At 47.2% G+C, this 23,279-nt stretch overlaps 1 protein-coding gene across 6 annotated transcripts; it reads right to left on the bottom strand.

Annotated features, from left to right (window-relative positions):
* Window positions 1-964: 964 nt before the first annotated feature.
* Cd244l1 (CD244 molecule like 1) lies at window positions 965-22,956 on the bottom strand. 6 transcript variants are annotated; one of them, XR_015635374.1, is made up of 6 exons: window positions 17,525-17,733; window positions 9,178-9,498; window positions 8,753-9,089; window positions 5,082-5,186; window positions 4,460-4,614; window positions 965-2,413 (listed from the first exon to the last, which is right to left on the bottom strand). XR_015635374.1 is itself a non-coding variant. In XM_087581554.1 (6 exons), exons 2-6 carry the CDS (start codon window positions 9,326-9,328, stop codon window positions 2,396-2,398), a joined length of 705 nt encoding a protein of 234 aa, XP_087437680.1. In that variant the 5' UTR covers window positions 9,329-9,498; window positions 22,744-22,956; the 3' UTR covers window positions 965-2,395. The 6 variants fall into 6 exon arrangements, 3 of the variants coding, with proteins under 3 accessions (XP_087437680.1, NP_071595.2, XP_087437681.1); XR_015635375.1 differs by having other exon boundaries at window positions 8,945-9,089; XR_015635376.1 differs by having other exon boundaries at window positions 8,992-9,089.
* Window positions 22,957-23,279: the final 323 nt, after the last annotated feature.

Raw genomic sequence — 23,279 nt, 5'->3', positions numbered from 1 at the left:
AGTGGATAGTGGATAGTGGATAGTGAATAGTGAATAGTGAATAGTGGATAGTGAATAGTGAATAGTGGATAGTGGATAGTGGATAGCGGATAGCGGATAGCGGATAGCGGATAGCGAATAGCGAATAGCGGATAGCGAATAGCGAATAGCGAATAGTGGTGAATCTGCCCAATCTAGGAATGCAGCTCATAACTATTATAACTGAGTTTTGCATTTTTACATGAGTTTATTGGGGTTAGAGATTTACTGCAACACAGTATTTCCTAAACTCTTTCATACAACTGCTATCTCTTGGTATCACTTGTGAGCAATATGTATACTGTACACATTTGTTGACCATATTTTAGTTTTAGCTTTTTTCAGCTGCTCTGACATCACAGATAGAACATAGAAATTATGTTTTCGAGGTCACCTTCCTTTATTAGTAGTAGTAGTCTGGTGGAGTATGCTGCATTAAGCTGTGTCTCTGTCCTTCACCTACCTAAGGCATTCTCTGATTGGCTTTATAAAAATATGATGGCCAATTAGCTGGGCAGGAAATGAAAGTCTAGACTTCCTGGGAGGGAAAAAGGAACTCTGGGAAGAAGAAAGAGTTTTCACCAGGAGAGATGAGAGAAGATGGACATGACTACAGGCCTGAAAACTGTAGCTAGCCACATGGCTGGGTGTGGCTAGGTGATCAGGTTAACTTAGATAAGCCAGTTGAGCATCTGCCCAGCTAAGGCCTAAGCTCTGAAATATTAAAATGTCTCTGTGTGTTTATTCGGAGAACTAGGTAGTTAAGAAACAGCAGTGAGGGCTGGAGAAATGGCTCAGTAGTTAAGAGCACTGACTGCTCTTCCAGAGGTCCTGAGTTCAAATCCCAGCAACCATATGATGGTTCGCAACCATCTGTAATGGGATCCAATGCCCTCTTCTGATGTGTCTGAAGAGAGCAGCAGTGTACTAACAGATATAAAATAAATAATTTTTTCATTTTTTATTGGTTATTTTATTTATTTACATTTCAAGTATTCCCCCCCTTCCAGATTACCCCTCCTCAAATGCCCCATCCTATTCCCTCTCCCCTTTGCCTCTATGAGGGTGCTCCGTAACACATACACCCATTCCCACCTCACCACTCTAGCATCCCCTTATGCTGAGGTATCAAGCCTCCACAGAACCAAGGGCTTCCCCTCCCATTGATGCCAGATAAGGCCATCCTCTGCTACATATGTAGCTGGAGCCATGGGTCCCTCCATGTCTACTCTTTAGTTGGTGGTTTAGTCCCTGGGAGCTCTGGGTGGTCAGCTTAGTTAATATTGTTGTTCTTCCTATGGGGCTGCAGTCCCCTTCAGCTCCTTCAGTCCTTCCCTAACTCTTCCACTAGGGTCCCCAGACTCAGTCCAATGGTTGACTATGAGTATCTGCATCTGTATTGGTCAGGTGCTGGCAGAGCCTCTCAGGGGACAGCTATACCAGGCTCCTGTCAGCAAGCACTTCTTGGCATCAGCAATAGTGTCTAGGTTTGGTGTGTGCAGATGGGATGGATCCCTAGGTGGGGATGTCTCTGAATGGCCTTTCCTTCAGTCTCTGCTCCATTTTCTGTCTCTGCATTTCCTTTAGATAGGAAAAATTCTGGGTTAAAATTCTTGAGATGGGTAGGTGGCCCTATCTCTCAACCAGGGGTCGTATCTATGTACTGGAGGTGTTCCCTACAGCTTCCCTTTGTTGGGTATTTTGGCTAATGTCATCCCTGTTGGGTCCTGGGAACCTCTTGCTTCCCTGACATCTGGGACTTTCTAGTGGCTATCCCCATTCCCCATTCCCCACTGTACACTTTCCTGGCCATCTGTACTTCTCTCCTGCCTCTTCCCATATCTGGTCCCCCCCCCTTTATCCTTCCCACTCCTCTCTCCTTCCCACATCTCTCCCTCCCTCTATCTCCCATGATTATTTTGTTCTCCCTTCTAAGAAGGACTGAAGCATTTTCACACTTTGGTCTTCCTTCCTCTTAAGCTTCAGATGGTCTGTGAGTTGTATCGTGGTTTTTCTGAGCTTCTGGGCTCCACTTATCAGTGAGTGCTTTCACTTCTTGCTCTGCATCGCTCACTCCTCAGCCTTCCCTTAGGTAGAGCTTGTTGTAAATGTTTGGTGTGAATACTGAGGTTCAGAGAGATGAAACACGAGGAGAAAGACGTTCTTTTCTCCAGGTGAGAGAATGTTTAGGTAGAAAGTCTAAACTACAGCTGAAGATCAGTTATCAGAAGATGAAAGGGAACGTTTTTTACTGGATACAAAGCTGAGGTAGAAATCAGTTGAATCTAAGTAGTAACAGATCCATGTCTTGAGCTGTCTTCAGCTTGCAGGAAGTTCTTCTTTCCAATCTAGCAACTTGCTTCACTCTTCATGAAACCTAAGACCTGTTGATGAACTGTAGTGTGCAGGATGAGTCACAAGTTGCAATATGCCACCAGATGAACCTAAACCCTCATTAGAGATGGGAAAGTGCTAAGTCTAGTGTTACAGGGAGTATGCATTTCATTGGAACACTGGTCTTAGACCCAGATGTAATTCAATCTCTTTTGTTAGAAATTATGGAACTATGTAAATACATAGAGAAAATATTGGCTTAACAAGTACAACCTCATAAAAGTTTCCTGGAACTGTCAAAGGAGCCATGTAAACAATGCAACAGCCATGCTATGGCACTAAGACAACCCTGTGCACAAGCATGAAACAGCACCTAGGAGGAAGGGATCCATTCCACTGAGGGAAAGTAGCAGTGATGCTCAGGAAATGATGGAAAGACACGGGGGCAGGAGAGATGGCGCAGGGAATGGAGCACCAGGGAGACGGAGCACCAGGGAGACGGAGCAGGTGATGGAGCACCAGGGAGACGGAGCAGGTGATGGAGCACCAGGGAGACGGAGCAGGTGATGGAGGACCAGGGAGATGATACAGGTGATGGAGCACCAGGGAGATGGAGCAGGTGATGGAGTACCAGGGAGATGGAGCAAGTGATGGAGGACCAGGGAGATGGAGCAGGTGATGGAGCACGAGGGAGATGGAGCAAGTGATGAAGGACCAGGGAGATGGAGCAGGTGATGGAGCACCAGGGAGATGGAGCAGGTGATGGAGCACCAGGGAGATGGTACACGTGATGGAGCACCAAGGAGTTGGAGCAGGTGATGGAGCACCAGGGAGTTGGAGCAGGTGATGGAGCACCAGGGAGTTGGAGAAGGTGATGGAGCACCAGGGAGTTGGAGCAGGTGATGGAGCACCAGGGAGTTGGAGCAGGTGATGGAGCACCAGGGAGTTGGAGCAGGTGATGGAGCACCAGGGAGATGGAGCAGGTGATGGAGCACCAGGGAGATGGAGCAGGTGATGGAGGACCAGGGAAATGGAGCAGGTGAGGAGCACCAGGGAGACGGAGCAGGTGATGGAGCACCAGGGAGATGGAGTAGGTGATGGAGCACCAGGGAGATGGAGCAGGTGATGGAGCACTAGAGAGATGGAGCAGGTGATGGAGCACTAGAGAGATGGAGCAGGTGATGGAGGACCAGGGAGATGGAGCAGGTGATGTAGGACCAGGGAGATGGAGGAGGTGATGGAGCATCAGGGAGATGGTACAGGTGATGGAGCACCAGGGAGATGGAGCAGGTGATGGAGCACCAGGGAGATGGAGCAGGTGATGGAGGACCAGGGAGATGGTACAGGTGATGGAGGACCAGGGAGATGGAGCAGGTGATGGAGGACCAGGGAGATGGAGCAGGTGATGGAGGACCAGGGAGATGGAGGAGGTGATGGAGCACCAGGGAGATGGTACAGGTGATGGAGCACCAGGGAGATGGAGCACTAGAGAGATGGAGCACCAGGGAGATGGTACAGGTGATGGAGCACCAGGGAGATGGTACAGGTGATGGAGCACCAGGGAGATGGAGCAGGTGATGGAGCACCAGGGAGATGGAGCAGGTGATGGAGCACCAGGGAGATGGAGCAGGTGATGGAGCACCAGGGAGATGGAGCAGGTGATGGAGCACCAGGGAGATGGAGCAGGTGATGGAGCACCAGGGAGATGGAGCAGGTGATGGAGCACCAGGGAGATGGAGCAGATGATGGAGCACCAGGGAGATGGAGGAGGTGATGGAGCACCAGGGAGATGGTACAGGTGATGGAGCACCAGGGATTTGGAGCGGATAATGGAGCACCAGGGCCCATCCTCTTGTGTCCTAGTGTTCTGAGAGACCAAGAGCTTCCTTCCAGCCTACTCTGCCATCTGGGAAGACAGTAGTAGACACATTCTGTCCTTTGCTATTGATTTCTACTGAGTTCTACCCCTGGGCAGATTAAGTACAGCACCATGATGCCCCTTCTGCCTCATTTCCATTTTCTCTGCTCTGTTTCTTTTCTCCTTTTCCTCTTTGGACAGAGCCAGGAAACTGGTGGAGAAAAGAGATGGAAGATATCTAAAGATCACCTGGAAAAGACGTCTGTCCGATTCTCTTTGTCCCCTCTCATCTCCCCGAACATCTGAGGAAGATCCAGAGGCCCTAAAATGTCCTCGTTGGTCCCTGCTGACTTGTGCGTTCTTGACGTATTCATGTATGGTCAAAGATTCCTTAGCGATGGACTCTGTGTGAGGAAGAAAATAAAGACTAGAACTTCAGAAACCTTCAGAAGGTTTCCTGTCCAGGATTCCACTTCACAAGTCACACCTCCACCAAAAATGTTCACGATCTTTAAAATGGCTCTAGAAATTAGGCAGGTTAATGCTCTTGCCAGAATACATAAAGAACACAATAGAGCCATTGGCCATGACATATATACTCTACCAAGCTAGGAAGTCACCAGCCAAACCCAGTGCCCTAGATAACTCAGCATTATTGGGGACCATGCTGTAAATATTCTCAAGCCACCACAGATACTGTGAACGGGAGGTTGTACTTTGGTTGCCCTCCCCAACCTGTATTCACACGTATCCCAACACCTTTCCCAGGAAAAGAAGATGCTGTGTATAGCGTATAGCCCATGGACTCAGGGTCAACTCACTACACCTGATACCCCAAGCAACAGTATCCCTTCAGGAGCCGTCTACTTACGTGACTGCTTTCTCTTCCTATTCCACACACAGAAGCAATCGATGGCCCCATGAAAAAATTTGACGAGGATACCGATGGATACCACAAAGGGCAGATAATTGAATTCTGAGGGACACAGAAGGTGAGAAGACTGAGCGCCCACTGCCCCTTCATTAGCTTCAGGAACTATCCCAAGGGATTGAACTATCTCTCTCATGCGGCCTGTCTCCTCACATCTTAGGGGTCCATCACCCTTATCGATCCTCCTCAATTGGGTGATGGACTGGTCCAGCTTATAAATTCCAGAAGACTGGCACTGTTTACTCACCTCACCTGAAAAAAGGAGATAATGTTTCCTGCTTCTGAGAGCTAATTACATGATCTGGAACCTGTAAAACATCTTGTACCGCAACTATTTCATCAACCTACTGTTCTAACGCAGCAAACATTCACCACAGACCCACTGCTACAAGCCTTCCATTTTTCCTTCCTGGTTCTTCCTCATTTGAACTTCTACATTCACCTCCTGTGTCACCCGTGGATGCTGATCGGTAATGCAACCAACAAGAAGAGAACGGCAACCTTTCCAACTTGGGCCCAACAGAATGGCTCCCGCAAAGAAGGGTGGCAAGAAGAAGAAGGGCCGTTCTGCCATTGACGAGGTGTTGACCCGGAAATACACCATCAACATTCACAAGCGCATCCATGGAGTGGGCTTCAGGAAAGCTTCAGGGCTTTCAAAGAAATTCGGAAATTTGCCATGAAGGAAATGGGGACTCCAGATGTGCGCATTGACACCAGGCTCAATAAAGCCATCTGGGCCAAGGGAATAAGGAATGTTCTGTACCATATCCGAGTACCTTTGTCCAGAAAGCGTTATGAGGACGAGGATTCAGCAAACAAGCTCTACACACTGGTCACTTACATGACTGTTACCACATTCAAAATCTACAGACGGGGTTGGGGATTTAGCTCAGCGGTAGAGCGCTTGCCTAGGAAGCGCAAGGCCCTGGGTTCGGTCCCCAGCTCCGAAAAAAAAAAAAAAAAAGAACCAAAAATCTACAGACGATCAATGTGGATGAGGACTAACCTGCTTGATGTCAAATAAAACTACCTCCAAACAAAAACAAAACAAACAAACAAAAGAAGAAGAGGAAAGAAGAAGAAGAAGAAGAAGAAGAAGAAGAAGAAGAAGAAGAAGAAGAAGAAGAAGAAGAAGAAAAAGAGGAGGAGGAGGAGAAGGAGGAGGAAGAAGAAGATGAGGAGGAAGAGGAGGGTGAGGAGAAGAAGGAGGAGAAGGAGGAGGAAGATGAGGAGGAAGAGGAAGAGGAGGAAGAGGAAGAGGAGGAGGAAGAAGATGAGGGGGAAGAGGAAGACGAGGAGGAAGAGGAGGAGGAGGAGGAAGATGAGGGGGAAGAGGAAGATGAGGAAGATGAAGAGGAGGAGGAGGAGGAAGTTGATGAGGAAGAAGAGGAAGATGAGGAGGAAGATGAGGAGGAAGAGGAATATGAGGAGGAAGAGGAAGAGGAAGAGGAGGAGGAAGAGGAGGAGGAGGAGGAAGAGGAAGAGGAGAAGAAGGAGGCAGAGGCAGAGGAAGAGGAGGAGGAGGAGGAGGAGGAGGAGGAAGAGGAGGAGGAGGAGGAGGAATAGAAGAACCGCAAAGAATTGTGTATCACGGGTGTCCACTAATGAGTTTTTCATAAACATTATCTCGTTTGATCTTACTCTCGTTTGATCTCTGATTATTACTCTCATTTGCCTAACAGAGAAACTCATAGAAATGAATTAATCTACCTGGGATCCAAGAACTACAGAAATAATAAGCAATGATGACCGAGGCCCCTAAACCAGTGTTCCCGTTACTACGCCTTCCCTTGCTCCTGTTTGATCATTCGCTACCCAGGAAGAACTTAGTTTTGCTGGCCCACCTCTTAAGGAAAGGTTCTTAAATAATAGAGTGGAACGCGTTTTGGCAAATGCACGATGGGAACTGGTCCTGGTTCTGAGCAGAGATTCTTCACAGTTCTCACTATAACATGACATCTTTACACGCGCTTTCACCTGCAAATCTCTTTTATGTCCCGGAAACTTGGAATAATTAAACACATCTTACAGAGACAGAAACTGCGAGTTGAGTTCTTTGGGGGCATTTCCAATGAAAAGATATTTTTAGGTATCTTGAGATGGGCCAGAGATGCTTTTCCGCGGCAGTTGTTAACCAGTCACCTTGCCCGTCTGGCAGAAGTGTGCTTTTTCTGATAAGGCAGAGAGAGCAACTACCATATCAGCCAGGGCCATCTTCTCTCAACCTCCCAGCAGAGGCAAGGTGTGGGGAAGGAGCCTAATGGGCAGCTGTGAGAGGACACAGTCATCTCCTTTGAACTTCCTGGGGAAGGTGGCACTTGCACAGCATTCTCCTTTGTGTAACTTACTGTTTTTAAGCAAATGTATTGGCAGGGAGATTCTTTATAATGTGAGCTTACTACTTTTGTCTTCTCCTTCAGTGTCTACACTATGAGTTAATCCTGTTCAGGTCTCTAATTCCACAGAGGGATTCTAGCTCAGGATTCCTACAGGAGGAACTCCTGGTTCTCTTAGCACCAAGCTTCTGGCGGCTAAGAACTGGGTGTTTTGCTCTGGCTGCAATGCTCAGAACTTGGAAACTACACTCACTTGGGGATCTGCCACCGAAGGAAGGAAGCTCAGAGGCACAGGCCATGGTGTGGAGTAGTGACTCAGGACATTGACGCGATGGGGCTGCTCTTTCTAGCCAGCTCCACCCACACCATGCCAGTTTCCTTATGCCTAAAGTGACTGAAGGTAGACCTGCAGCCAGAATCCAGGCCTGAATGTGGCACAGAAATACTTCAGTCCTGTCCAGTCCTGTGAGAACCTAAGGGTGCTCCAGGGAAAGCTTCTGAGGACTTAGTCCTTCTGCTTTTTCAGTGTTTTTCTCCTCTGAGAAAGGGGAGATGTACCTGATCACGGGATAAGAAAATACACTTCATGAAGCTAAATATAGCATGGTAGAAAAACCCAAGGCCAAAGTAAGGAGCTATACACATTTTCTGCTACAAATTTAAGGATAGAGACTCTGAGGTTTGGGTACGGTTGGGTGGGTAGGATTGGGCTGAGAGGGCTGGGTAGATTGGGTTGGGTTGAATAGGTTGGGTTGGGTTTGGTGAGGTGGATTAGGTGGGTAGAATTCTATTGAGGAAGTTTGGTAGGTTGAGTAGGGCGATGTCTGTGAAGTAAGACAGGTGCATTGGGTTGGGTTGGAACTAGATTGGTTTTCTTATAATTGCCATGCCAATAACTAATAAAAAGCAGTACAACCTTGACTCAGGTGACTCAGGATGAGCAATAAATGCAGAACTCTGCTAAGTACCTGGGCATTTCCTGCGGCCCCCACGGACAAGGTACAGGGTTATTACCTCCCAGGAAACTCTCCAGCTCGAGGGAAGACAGGAGAAACTGGGTCTCCAATATCTCCAGTTAGGAGGACAATGTTCAGGGCATCACAACAATCACTAAATAACTAGGAATCCCTGCAAGGAAGGAAACTACTATTTCCAGTAAAAGAAGAAGAGATAAGTCCTCCCAGACTAAGACAGGCCTGTGCCCCTGAGAGGCCAGGCACCTTCTGAGGAAAGGCCCAAGGCACTAGACCAGAAGGCCATGTGACCTCATACCTGGGTCTCATGTGAATCTGGTTGTAGGATCCCTGCTGTGGGCCAAAGTGCCCCCACTTACTCGAAGGGACACTCTGACAGCTCTGCGGGGAGGTCAGGGTGTGGTTTGCCCAGCTGGCCTTGTTGCTAACATTGCAGGTATATGTGTGCAGGCTGCTGGCATCAGTCCGGTTCTCCCAGTGGGTGCCATACCTTTGATTCGAGATCAGCATGCTCCCTCTGTACAAAGCATAGCTTACATTGTCATCCTTGGGCACAAAGCAGGACAAAGACAGTTGACAAGTCCCGTTAGCCCAGAGCGTCCCCTGGACAGTCAGGTGAGGTGTCTCAACAGGATCTGGAAACAGAGGTTCTGGTCAGAGAGTTCTGGAAATGCAAATCCTACAGGAATCAGAGGGACAGAGTAGACAGTGCTTAAAACTCACCAAATATAAGCATCTGGAAGTTTTTAGTGCACACTATTCCTCTTTGGTTGGTGATCTCCAGCAGGTAGTGACCACTGTCATTTAGCTTAGCTGACTTGATACTAAGAGCAAAATTCTCAGACTCAAAACCATAGATATCACTACAACACATATTAAAGTTTTTGTTATCCGTAGTATCCCAAGTCACGATCTGGGGAGTCTGTTGATGTCCTGTCTTCTTCTTCCATTCAATAGAAACATGTTTTGTTTGTATGTTGGAAGGCCGCAGCCGGACAGGCTTTCCTGAGACACCAAGCACTTCTTCAGAAGAATCTGCACAATCTAGAAAAGAGAACCTTGTCTGCAGGTAACTGAAAGGGTATGAGACCTGAGCAGTGCAGGCAGCTGCCCGTCACTTCCTTAGGCTAAGGACCTGGAGCAAGTATGAGGAGAAACCCTGAGACCCGTCTGTTTCTCCACGTCCCAGGCTCCACCCTCTAGTTGGAAGGAACTCACAGACCAACAATGGCAGCTAAAATCTCTTCTGAAGATTCATTTTTTACATATGTAGATGCACGTGTGTCTGTGTATTGGTTTGTACAGGTGAGGGCGATGCCCAGGCGGCCAGCAGAGGGCACTATATTCGTTAGAGTTGGTGTTTAGAGAGAGTTGTGAGCTGTCCTACAAGAGTGCTAGGCACCGAACTCAGGTTGTCTAGAAGAACAGTGTGCTCTCTGAACTGCTAAGCCATCCCTCCAGCCCCAAACTAGAATCTCCTGAGTCTATATGACAGACAAGTTTCAAATGTGTTGCCAGTACTTAACTTCCCAAGAACCCCGTGGAGATCTTAGCCTCACTTCTATAAGTAAGGAATTGTGTTAGAAGATACTTAAGTAGTGGCTGGAGAGATGGCTCACTGGTTAAGAGCACTGGCTGCTCTTCCAGAAGACCTGGGTTCAATTCACAGCAACCACATGGTGGCTCATGCCTGTCTGTAACTCCAGTTCCAGGGCATCCGACACCATCACACAGACATATATCAGGCAAAACACCAATGAACATAAAATAAAAATAGATTATATATATTTAAAAAAGAAAATACTTAAGTAAATAACTCCAGCTACACAGCAAAATGATGAACAACTGATTTGGCATTAGACAGAGATTTTGGTTCAGCTTTTTCTTCTAACATAATTTACTGTGGCATATGTGTGCGTGTGCGCGCAGGTGCAGGCACTTGTGCATGTGGAGACCAGAGGCGGATGGTAAGAGTCTTTATCACTCTCCACATTATGTGTATGGGGAGGGGGGCACACTCAGGCTCTAGCACACGTCTGGGAACCAAAGGAGAACTTTCAAAAATTGATTTTTCTCCTCCCACCTTTTTGAGGCAGGCTTCCTCCTCTCCTTTCTCCTACTCTGTGTACTCCAGGCTAGCCTGTGAGCTTCCAGGTGAATCTCCTGTCTCTGCCTCCCATTTCCCCTTAGGAGTGCTAGTATTTGTGTGTGTGTGTGTGTGTGTGTGTGTGTGTGTGTGTGTGTGTTCCAGGGATCAAACTCGGGTTGTTAGACTTACGAGGCAAGTATTTTGACCTACTGAGCCAGCTTTCTGGACCTCTGCCTTATTTTTGGAAACAGGATCTCTCACCAAACCTTTGTTTGATCTAGGCTGGCTTTTTAATGGGTGTTGGGGATTTGAAGTCGGCTCTTCTTGCTTTCAGATCAAGTGCTATTATTATCCACTAAGCCATCTCCTCAGACCCTTCCTTTGGGATTTTGAGACAGGATTTCACTAAGTAGCCCAGGCTGGCCATGAGCTCACTACCTTACTGAGCTGGAATGACAGACATGTTTCCCCGTGCTTTCCTAGAGGATGATTTCATAACCACCAATGTTAGAAACATCACGTTACTGGCGTGACCCACCCCATTGTAACTTGGCTGCCAAGTTCCTCCCCCCCCCCAAATGTTCATATGCTGTAGGATTGGTCCTCAGCTGATGACATCATTGAGAGGTGGTTGGCTCATGGGCACTGACTTCATCAATCAACTACACAAAGATGGGGCTTGGCCAGTGGGTCACTAAGGACACATCTTCCAAGGCTACATCTTTCCCTTTCTTGACTGTGTCTCTCGGCTGCCCCGCTGCTAGAAGGTGAGCACCTTTGTCACATCCTCCCACCATGACACTGCTTCATCATAGTCTCACGGCACAGGATTAAGCCAACCATTGACTATGGCCTCTGACATAAGGCTGGAGATGTTCCCTAGCATGCCCTGGATTCAATCCTCAGCACTTCTTAATACCAGGACTTGGTGGCACCCAACAGTACTCTCAGCACTCGGGAGGTAGAGGCAGAAGAATCAGAAATTGAAGGTCATCCTCAGCTACATGGCAAATCAGAGGCCAGCCTGGGCTACATGAGACCTCATCTCAAAAGAAAAGGGCAAATAGAAACTCTGCAATAGGCCGAATATAAATTTTCCCCATTTTAAATTTGTTCCTCCGGGTATTTGTCACAGAGGCAAAAGAAAGCCTGACTCCCTGACTACTGAGGAAAGCACACATGGCCAAACAGTGGCTTCCAGGAACCCTGAACAGCCAGACCCAGTGAAAACAATGCTGACTTCACAGCTGGCCTTGTGCTCTAAAATAGAGCCAGACTCACAGTCCTCTCAGAACACTTAGCACAGTGCACTGTGGGCGGTGCTCACTAATGGTTAATGTTTGTTATTATTTTAGGAACCTGATGGTCTCTGCAAGAGTGCCCACCAAAATTCTAAAACCGTGCCTTACAGGTATATGTCTGCACTTCCCTCCCTAGGAATCAAGATGCGATTTAATGAATGTGGTGGTGGTAGACTAGGCTATAACATAGTGGTAGACTTTAGACGGCTACTTCAGGGTGCCATCCAGAGGCTGGACACAACAAAAATGACAATCTTGAGTTAACGAGACTACAGTGGGGAGGAGTAGGGGTCAGAGGGTAAAGAGAGAGATGGTTACACACATAGTTCTTTTTTTTTTCCACATGGAGAGATTTAATGAGAGAAGAAGAGTAGAAGAGGGGAGGAACAAAGGCTGGCCATGAGCACATGGAGGGAAGGGGGAGGAATGGGGCGAGAAGGGACAGGGAAGAGGGCACCAGAGCAGAGAAGAGTAAAGGCAAGAGATGAGTAAGAGCAAGAGCTCTTTTTTTTTCTTAAGGTTTATTTATTATTATAAATACACTGTCGCTGTCTTCAGACACACCAGAAGAGGGCAACAGATCCTATCACAGATGGTGAGCCACCATGTGGTTGCTGGGATTTGAACTCAGGACCTCTGGGAGAGCAGTGCTCTTAAGCACTGAGCCATCTCTCCAGCCCCATGCATGGTTCTTAACAATGTAGCACATTGGGGTTGGGGAAGCACAAGGCCCTGGGTTCGATCCCCAGCTCCAAAAAAAAGAACCAAAAAAAAAAAAAAAACAATGTAGCACATTAAAAAGAAAGGCAGACCTAGGGAGAACAAGATGGCAGCTAAGTAAGATCATCCAGTATCTTCTCCCCACACCAAATTACCTTGATAAAACCTAAGAAGATCCAGTGGGGACCACAGTGCCCAATTATAACAAAAGACAAATACAGAAGGGAACCACTGTCCATGTCACATGCGCCCCAACTCCAATCAGTCCAGTGTAAAGCATGATGTCTCCAGCATGTGAAAGTGAATAAGTTAAATTCCGGCTTTAGGCTTGAAACCACATAACAGGCCTGACGTGGTAAAACCCATGTGCTGCAGAGCCCCCCAACTCCTACCACCAAGCCAATACCCACCACAGACTGAGTTACCAGAACTACATTAGTACGAGAGGCTGAATGCTCCACCTCTCTCTTGTAACTTCAGGTAGCAGGGCAGGAAATAAGACTCCAACAGCTGAGGGGAGGTAGTAGGCTTGTCTTAGAGCTCAGTGACAGACCTGTCATAGGAACAACCAGAGCTGAGGGGAAACTGCCCCTGTGGACAAAGCTCACACACAGACAGGCCCTGCATCCGATGAAGACCTAGGCACTGATGGGCCAGATGTGTGTCTTAGCCCACATCCCCTCCAGCTGTGACATGGTCCTCACGCATCCCTGAAGCCGTGTAGGTCCTCGAAGCTGTGAAACTCAAGCATGGCCCAGGTTAGCTCTCACAGACTGACTTCACCAAAACAGCATGACACGGGGTAAACAAAGGCTCTGCCAGTTTCTCAGGGGTCTTCAACATGGCTCATGTCGAGCAATACACACTGGCTCAGAACTGGACTCAGTCAGGACTTCACTGGCCCCCTACACCCAAACACTACATAAAATGTGCATCCCAAGACTCGGGAGGTTGTGGCCGGAGGATCAGGAATTCAAGGTTGCCCTTGGGTGCATAACAAGTTTCAGCCCAGCCTCAGACAGATGAGATCTTGTCTCAAAAAGAAAGGAAGGAAGAAAGGAAGGAAGGAAGGAAGGAAGGAAGGAAGGAAGGAAGGAAGGAAGGGAGGAAGGAAGGAAGGAAGGAAGGAAGGAAAAAACAAAAGAAAAAAGGAAGGAAGGGAGGAAGGAAAAAGGAAGGAAGGGGGAAAGGAAAGAAGAAGACAGAGAGAAAAAGACAGAGGGATACAAAGAGAGAGAGAGAGAGACAGAGAATGAGAACACGCAAAGGAAGGAAACACACTTTATCTCTAAGGATATGCCTAACCTGGAGGTGAAAGGTTAAAACAAAATTTCCCGTGAAAGTGGAATCAAGAAAAAAATAGTCACCCTTCTGTCAAAAAAAAAAAAAGCAAACTTTAAGTAGCTACCAAAAAATAATCCTAGGGGGGTTGGGGATTTAGCTCAGTTGTAGAGCGCTTGCCTAGGAAGCGCAAGGCCCTGGGTTCGGTACACAGCTCCGAAAAAAAGATCCAAAAAAAAATAATATTAATAATCCTAGGAATAAATATAATTAAAGAAGGGAGAGGTTGGGGATTTAGCTCAGTGGTAGAGCGCTTGCCTAGCAAGCGCAAGGCCCTGGGTTCGGTCCCCAGCTCCGAAAAAGGAAAGAAAAGAAAAAGACACTGCAGACCAGGGCGTGTGCGCGTTGGGGTGGGGGACTCCCAGAGGGGCGTGGACCCAGGTCCCACCAATAGCTAAGAAGCTATTCACAATTTATAGCTACCAGGAGACGATATATTAACCACATTCCAGAATAGGACCCATGTTCAAGAGTAGCTGACCAACACTTTGTGTGTGTGTGTGTGTGTGTGTGTGTGTGTGTGTGTTAGGTGGGGATGTTGGCAAATATGGAAGAGTCTGGCAGGAGTTGGGAAAGAAGAAAGAACATGATCAAAATATATTGTATAGCGGGGTTGGGGATTTAGCTCAGTGGTAGAGCGCTTGCCTAGCGAGCACAAGGCCCTGGGTTCGGTCCCCAGCTCCGGAAAAAAATAATAATAATAATAATATATATTGTATGAAATCCTCAAAGAATAAATTAATGTTTTCGAAGGAAGAAAGGAACTCGGCTGAGCTCAGAGGCTGTGAATCTATGCCTGCTCTTTGCTGGGCTTTTCTCCTTCAGGTCTCCACAGTCTAGTGGAAGGAGAAAGGAGTTGGGGTGAGCTGAGCTTCTTGCAGGAACCTAGCAGCTGGAGCCTGTGTAAAGACAGAGGAAAGGCGGGACCTGTGAGGGACAGAAAACCCTCGTTCCCATCCCAGGGAGGCAGACATTTTAAGGGAGTAAAAAAGAAATGCTAATGTGAAAAGATAACGAGAGAAAGGGAGAATAACTTCACAAGTTCTTGCACCCTCGGAGCAAGAAAGGGAGAGAGGTGAACCGCCTACACAGGGTTGCCTTTCAGAAGGGAGTGGCCGCAGCCAGTTCTGGTGGTCAGGGACGCCTCAGCCAAGGAGCCTTGGGGGCTCTTTTCCGGTGGTTAAGAACGGATGAGGTAAAATATTAAGTCTATAGAAGAAGAATGGGGGCAGTTTGCTAGATTGTACTGCAGCTTAGGGAAGTGAGGACAGTTGATAAACTCTAATATAGCTCGGTGGGGTGAGCACCAAGGAGAAAACAATGGTCTAGGGGACCTCTGACTCAGCAGCGGGGTCACCTGTGCTGCCACATCAGAGTCAGCTCAGCTTTCTCCAGCCTAGACTCTCTGCTCCCCTGAAGCTGGGAGTGCCCGAGAGAGGGCCAGGGGCAAGACTCTGATGGCTGGGGCTAGGTGTAGAAGGGGGATGGGGGTGGGGATGGAGTGGGAGTGGGAGTGGGGGTATAATCCTGCCAGCCTGCAAAAGGATGTTGAGGGTTTTTTGGGTTTTTTTTGTTTTTTTTTTTTTTTTTTTGTCTCAGTTGGGCATAGGTAACGAGGTTTGGGGGAGGGACAAGAGAGATTGGGTCAATGCTAGGAAGTGAACAGGACCAGCTAAAGCAAACTCACAAAACAATGAGTCCCTTGCAGAGGCCACAACCCACTTCCTCCTTAGCCCTGTCTTGACTGACCACCACCTCTCCTTCTCGCGGGCAAGCTGACTGTTCCTGTCTGTCAAAACTGCCCCTGCTGTGTCCCTTCCTATCCCCAGTCCACTGAAGTATTTGCTTTCTCCAAGGCAACTACCTTACTACGCCTCTCACTCGAACTCTTTAGGCCTTTTCTGTGCCCGGATTGGTTCTCTGTACTCGGTTTTCTGAGCTCTTACCACAGTAAGCCAGTCCCCCTGTGTCTCCACCTAGAAGAATCCAGCATCCTCTGATTCCTTTCAATGTACCATGACTGTCAGGGCCTCTTCTGCCTTCCCTTGGAGTTGGTATTGTACACACCTATTTCTCTGACTAGAAGATTTTCATGGGTGAAATCCAGGGTTGGGGATATAGTTTAGTTAGTCGGACCCTTGCCTCCCATGACCAAAGTTCTGTCTTTCAGGCTATCCTGGAATATGTGAGATTCTATCTCAAAAAAAAAAAAAAAAAAAAAAAAAGATCGACCCCAGCTCTTCAACTGTTTCCTTGCAAAATTTTACCTAGTTCTCATAACATAGTAAGGCCACCATGAATCTGTTTAATTAATTCAACTCTGTAGCTCTGCTATGGGGATTTTGTGCAAAATATCAAAGAAGTTATAAAGCCACAGGACGCTTGGCTTTGACCTTTTGCTTTGTGGACTCCACACCATTGCAATTTCCTGTTCACAGGCCCTCAGAACAAAAAGCCAGTCGCCTTGAGGCAACTTGAAATCCCGGGTACTACACAGCTCGAGCATTCCTAAAAACTCCTGAACTCGACAACACCTGCTAAGAACATACGCTCCCACGATTGGACCTTGGAAGTGTACTGTGGCGTGTTAGGAAAGCATTATTGTGGAAGGAACCATGTTATAGTCCGAATGGGCGTCGATAACAGAATGAGCGAAGAACGGCCTGAGGCTGGGATGAAATAGTATTATCTCAACACAGGCATCCAGAGACTCACAGCTCCCAGTAAAGAGATGAACTACAGCTATCAACGTAGACAAACCTCATGAACATGTCAAGCAAAAGAAGCCAGGAGGCCAATACCATGTCACGTACATCCGGGGAAAACTAAGCTGAGAGTTGAAGTGAGAACATTGCCTAGGGTCATGGAAAAGACAATAGATGATGACTGGACGTGAGCATACAATTGTCCCAAAGTCATGCAGGAAGCAACCCACTGTCACGTATGTCTATGTGCAGACCTCCCTGGGTCACCTCCAGCACAGTGACAATTAGAAACTGGTCCGTGAGAAATGCAAGGCTCAACACAACCCACGCAAAGTACAGCAACCCTGGGGCTGACCTATGACACCGCCTGTTCTTCCTTCTTTTCAACACCTTACCTCACCCAGACCCACAGCATCCAGGGACTCCTCACAACTCCCAGCCCATCCTTTTCTTCAGAATGGACAACCAAAAACCTGAATTCAGTGGGGGAAAGTGACAGTGACAAGGTGGTGTTTGGGCAAAACTGTGACGGGATGAAGAATGGCTGGTGCTCCTAGAGCAAGAAAGAAGGCTGATGCCCACATCGCTCCAGGGAAAGCTAATGGCCACTTCTCTCCAGGGAAGCCTAGTGCACACACAGCTCCAGAGAAACCTAGTGTACACACAGCTCCAGAGAAACATAGGGCACACATCACCCTGACTCTCCACACTTTTCACACAGACTAAACTCCAAGCACTTTACAATGGCCTGAGGGGCCTGGACCACATTCTCTAGTCTCTCCTCTTGCTCCCTGTGTCCCAGGTGACTAGGTAGATGGCACAATTGGAGGCTCTGAGTTCTGATCTCCCTCACACACTCAGGCCCCCATGAGTCCATACCAGGCCCCACCCCACATCAACACAAGGATCCTTACCTTGGCCCTGATGAGCTCTGAGGAGCAGGAAGAGTGACAACAGGACAGTTTGCTGCAACATCCCCACAGAACAGAGCAGGCTAAGGGGCCCCTGTCTCCTCCAGGTGCTCTGATGTCTAGACTCTGCAGCTAACAGCCAGCAGGACACAGCAGAACTACCTCCCTGCCTGTCCAGCCACAATTTCCTCAACTCAAGGCTGTTCACTTCTGCTGTGCACACTGACAAGGCCACTGAGAAAACCTCAGTCCCTCCAGTTGGGTTCCCACAAGCTAAGCTGCCTCCAGTGGGTGGGTGCTCTCTCAGAGTGCATAGTGACTCACAAAACCAGCTGCAAAATCTCAGCCCTTGGTCCTCCTCAGCCTGGTGCTGAATCCTCAGTGGCACCAGCAGTGTGGAGAAAAACCACTGGCGATTATTCCAGACGGCCCCTTACCAACACACACCGTGGAAACAGAAATTTGAAGGAACTTGGGGGTAGGGTGGGCTGAGAAGAAGGACCCTGAGGAAGTGGGAGCTAATGTTGAAAGGGAAGAGTGGTATGGGGCAATTAAGGAAGAGACATAAAATTGAGATTTGCTCGGAAATAATCTAATCAGCCCAGGAAGTCTATGATTTCAAATGTTCAGCGTATGCAAACTGTGTTCCTCCTTTCACTGCCCTCCACCAAAGGATGTGAAATCATTTGTGTTACTCCCTAGCTTCCACAGCTGGATTCATCCTGTAGAACAGCAGGCAGCAAAGATCCCTTTGAACTCCAAGGAGGGATAGTGTCAGTGGTACCCAGCATCCCTGCTCCCCCAGAACACTTTACTTCAAGGCCATATTCAGAGGCCAGGCCTCTTGCTTTCTTCCTCTTTTTTGCTCCTTAGCAACAAATACTTGTGGTTCCTCCAAGCCCATCCCTTCTTTCCATCCTTAGATCTATTTCTAGCCTAACCAAACCTTGACGAGACAGGTGGCTGCCAGCGGAGGCAACACGGACGCTCTGGACTAGACGATCAATTTGCAGTCAAAGACCTGGACTTGAACTCCAGCTCATTACCTTGCAACCTGTGTAGCACCAACAAAATTGCTTTCCAAGTCCTCTGGCTCAACAGCAGTTGGGCAAGCAAGATGGCGAAGGTACTCAACGTCAAGCCTGAAGACCGGAGCGTGATCACCAGAGTCCACATGATGAAGAGGGAGGATGGACTCCACCTCTGCCGTCCCCACACACCCAAACGAACACACACATGAATAAAGAAATATACGGGGGTTTCCCCCCCTAAAGACCAGCAGATACGTGAATACTTGGCTTTCCTTCAAGAGAGTTTTCAGGACCAAATCAATAGCTACCCTTGAGAGCTTGCATATAACACTCCGGGACACGCTGGTGTGAAAATGCCCTGGTAAAACCCCTTACCTCGTATGGCAATCTCCTTCGTTTACTTTTACGTCATGTGCTTTGGTGTTCTGCCCGCATTTATGTCTGTGTTGGGGGCATCAGATCTTCTGGAACTGCAATTACAGACAGCTGTCAGCTGCCATGTGGGTGCTGGGAATTGACTGAAACAGCAGTCTCTTAACTGCTGAGCCATCTCTCCAGCCCAAATAGACTCTTGGTTTTGGGTTTTCGTTGTTGTTGTTGTTGTTGTTGTTGTTGTTGTTGTTGTTGTTGTTGTTTTCAAGATGGGGTCACTTTACAGCTCTGCCTGTCCTGGAGTTCACTCTGTAGACTAGGCTGGCCCCGAACTCAGAGATCTGTCTGTCTAAGCCTTCCGAGTGCTGGGATCAAATATTCTGATTTGTTTGTTTCTTTATTATTAATTATTATCTTAAAAGATCAGTAAATAACTGAATCTGAGTGTCCCCCACCCTTCTCATTCATATCTTGAAATCTAAGCAACGGTATGGTGGTATTAGGAAGTGGAGTGTTTGGGGAAGTGATCAAGCCTTGAGAACCGAGCTCTCCTGAATTGAATTAATGGTCTTAGTTTAAAAAGCAGGGTCAGGAGACCCCCCCCCCTCGGGCTCCAAAAATTCTGTTCATCCCTCATTCTTTCTACCATGACTGAGAAAACATGAAGCCTTCCCAGAACCTGACTATGAAGCCTCCTGATCTTGGCATGTCTAGCTCTCAGACCCATGAAAGACAGAGGTAGACGACACCCAGCCGGGGTGTGGTACTTAAACAACCCAAGCAGACTTCAGTGAGGTTCTGCTTCTTTAGCATCAGCCTACAGAGCTTTTTCCACATCTCATCCTAAGACGGAGCCCTCAACCCCTGGAGCTCCCGCACAGGGGCCTACCAGCACCCTTGACTTTGAGAGGTAGTGTCCAAGACGTAATGCAACAGACTACATTTCCTCACATGACAGGCAGAAGACAAGGCTCAGCTTTTGGAAGCAAGTAATGAACAACCATGAATGTAAAAGCAGCCTTACACTGGAGGAGGAGGCAGGACATTGCCTTGAGCCAGAAGCCATCTTGGAATACATATTGAGTAACAGGTTGGTAAAGCAATATACGCAAGACATGGTCTCTGGAAAGGAAAATCTGCTTCACCAACCCTGACCCCAGGACCAGCTCCATCCTTTCTTCCAAACATAAACAGCCTACCACCTCCTGGACACTGAATTGGAAGAAGCGCCATGTGCATCTTTCTATCTTCTGCTCCTGACAAGTTCTACTGTGTACATAGAATTGCTACTCCTTTCTACATACTGCCCTGTCCCGCCCTGAGGCTGTCCAGCCCTAATGCTCTCCTTAGTCTTGGAGCCTGCTTTTTTCCAGGTGGTTCAACATTATTTGGTAAAGGGATGAATGAGTTCCCTAAAGAAGGCCTTCTCATTCCCACTGAGATACAGTGGTAAGCTCTTCGATCATAGTTCTCTCCCCTCATGACAAGTTCTTGGATGGGAAGCTTCTAAGACTTGACCACTTTATTATAAAGATTCAAGACCAGACAAAATTCATGTAAACTCAGAGGCTGTTCTGTGTTTCATTCATGGATGGATGGACGGATGGATGGATGGACAGATGAATGGATGAACTAACAGACAGACAGACAGACAGACAGACAGACAGATCGAGATTCCCCCAGGTCTCTGAAAGTCTGAAATAGAGGCTTAATCAAGAGCTTTGAAAATCAGCAGCCAAGAGATCAAGGTTCCTCAAGCTCTATCCTCCTCTGCCTTAGCTACTTTACAGAGAGTCAGATCTAGGAAATCCCACCTCCCAGGGCTACCCACCTCCAAGACACTTTGCAAACTTGGGAGCCCCGAGCCTCCCTTGAAGTTTGTGAACTCAGTAGAAAAACCCAAAAAATTCATTAAAAGCTACTTCCAGATGATTCGTAGCACAAATTAAATTACAGACAAAAATGAGTCGAGGGAGGAAGAACATCGTGCAAGGTCCAGACTATTCCAATGAACAGAGTTCTGGTCCTCAGAGAGGTAGGCCGACAGAGCCTAATTCTCAAAACATGGTTATAGTACATTGTACATGTGTGCAAAATTGTCCCCAGACTGATACCAAATTCAACCAAATGTCTTTCAGTAACAATTATGATGTAACAATATAACTAAAGTTACTGATTTTAAAAGTCATTTAAAATATAAAATAAATTACAAAAAATGAATTTTAAAAAAAAGGAAGAAAAAACTTACTTCTCCTGGAAATTGTATGTGACAAGATGTATGGAGTATTGCCACCAGAAAAGCTCGCAAACTTTGTGTCTAGACTTTTTGTACTTGGTCACATATATGGAGAGAGTCACCATGAACAGAGCTGCCCTTTCTCTCTGACCCCTTCAGAGGCTGATCCGATGCTAAGGGGACCAAGTCGTCCACGGGAAATCGCTTCATTGGCACAGACTGCCATAGTCCAAAGTCCCATAAATGAAGATGTTCTTAGTCAGCAAGATTCCAAGGATTAGCCACTAAGGCTAAGACATTAGGCATTGGCTCCTGAGAGCCAAGGGGAAAGGCCAAAGCCTTTCTTCAGGTAAGGTTAAGCCTTTTGTGTGCCTCTCAAAAGTAACCATTATTCAGGAGTTAAAGATGAGCCTTTCAAAAAGGACCCACCTGGCTTTTCAGATATATTTAGCCAGTTTTTAAGAATTAGTTACCGTGACACACACACTAAGAGGATGCTCAATGGCTTCCTTTCTAGCGATCTCATTACTGTCTATGTTCTCCTTGAATGTCAGGATGGTATCACAGTGGCAAGAGAATACGCAACCATATCAGAGACAGGACACCAGAGAGCTACTCAGGAGTTAGGCACAGCTCAGAGGTCCCATGAGACACACTGGTTTTTCATTGTTGTTGGTTGGTTTTGTTTGGTTCTGTGTTGGTTTTGTGGGGGGGTTGTTTTTTTGTTTGTTTTTTGGGTTTTTGTTTTGTTTTTGTTTTTGTTTGAGGAAGGGTTTCATTCTATATATTCCAGAATTCATTATATAACCCAGCAGGCCTCAAACTCATAGTGATCCTCCTGCCTCAGCTTCCCACATGCTGGGATTACAGGTATAAGCCACCATACTAGGTCCATGATGATGTACTTTGATCCCTTCTGTGCATAGTTTCCCTCATGTAACCTAAGAATCTCTCACTAGCCTCTTCCTCCTGCTGACCCAATCACTTCTCAGCACACTGGGAACCATGCTCCAGAAATATAAATCCACACGCAAACCACACCCACCTCACCATCATGACTAAGCTTTTAACATGAAACTGTCCTTTTGCCGTTGTTACTTCTCAAGAGAGCTATAAAAGTGCTTCCTCTTGTGTGTGGGTGTGTGTGGGGGGGGTGTGTGTGTGCAGTTTCTGGACACTGTAAACTTTCACACTCAGACCCCTGAGAAAGGTTTTGCCTTCCCTCTGAGCCTCACCCAGAGAAGACTTTGCCAGTTACCATCATATTCTCAAGTTTTTATATTCTTAGTTTGACATACTAATATACCAAACACGCACACGTATATACCACACACAATGACTTCTGGGTACTTGATTGCCTGCTTTGTAAATTATACAGACTTTCAAAGTTCTAAGTTTAACTGAACAACTGAAGTTTCAATGATCAAGTAACTTGTACAAGTCCATGTTCCCTTCAGGTTTTTTCTGCCTCCCCAGAGCCCCTAAAATACACATGCACATGACCAGAGTTCAGCGTCATCGTCCCCTAGCAAGCATCCACTCAGATCATTGTAATGACTGTAAATGAAACTGATTTTACACACCTCAGCTACATTCTGGAAGATTTAACTCTGTTCCGTGTTTTTGTTTCGACATCTTGTAGGATCCATGACAGAGCTGACAGATTCCCTGGCTGCCTGCTGCCGAGAACACCATGCGCATTGTGTTTAAACACCCACACAAGGTCACAAAAAAAAAAAAAAAAAATCAAGAGACTAGATCTCACTTCCTCTTCCTGTCCTGCTGGGTTCCTCTTCTCCTTCCCATCCTAGCTCCACTGCCCCCTTCCTACTAGATTTTCACGAGCAGTTTTCTGGCACATCCTGTCCTGCCAGCTGCCTCTGATCACGGACCGGACCATAGCCATCTGTGAGCCCTGAGGACTGTTACCTCCTCGATCTGCTCTCTGCCAGTGCCTCCTTCCTGCCTTCCCTCTGGGCAGAGCAACAGTACTCACAATTGTACAAGAAAGGCGTGCAAGACAAAACGCATGTCTTCCTGCAGTCGATGCCCTCAAAGCATCATTTCAGATTTATAAATCCTGATCAGAGACTTTGGATGGTGCATGTTTACATTTGGA

The sequence above is a fragment of the Rattus norvegicus genome, chromosome 13, assembly GCF_021556685.1.
Source record: "Rattus norvegicus strain SHRSP/BbbUtx chromosome 13, alternate assembly SHRSP_T2T, whole genome shotgun sequence".
In the NCBI taxonomy this organism is placed as follows: domain Eukaryota; kingdom Metazoa; phylum Chordata; class Mammalia; order Rodentia; family Muridae; genus Rattus; species Rattus norvegicus.
This window is presented reverse-complemented; position numbering and strand designations above follow the sequence as displayed.

Bases quoted from the DNA above. Each gene is read 5' to 3' on its own strand.
- Cd244l1 (NM_022259.2), bottom strand. From the start codon at position 17,585: ATGTTGCAGCAAACTGTCCTGTTGTCACTCTTCCTGCTCCTCAGAGCT. The intron at 9,499-17,524 runs GTAAGGATCCTT...TCTCTTTTCTAG, and splicing joins CAGAGCTCATCAGGGCCAAG to ATTGTGCAGATTCTTCTGAA. The intron at 5,187-8,813 runs GTAAGTGGGGGC...TGTGTCCCTCAG, and splicing joins CTGTCAGAGTGTCCCTTCGA to AATTCAATTATCTGCCCTTT.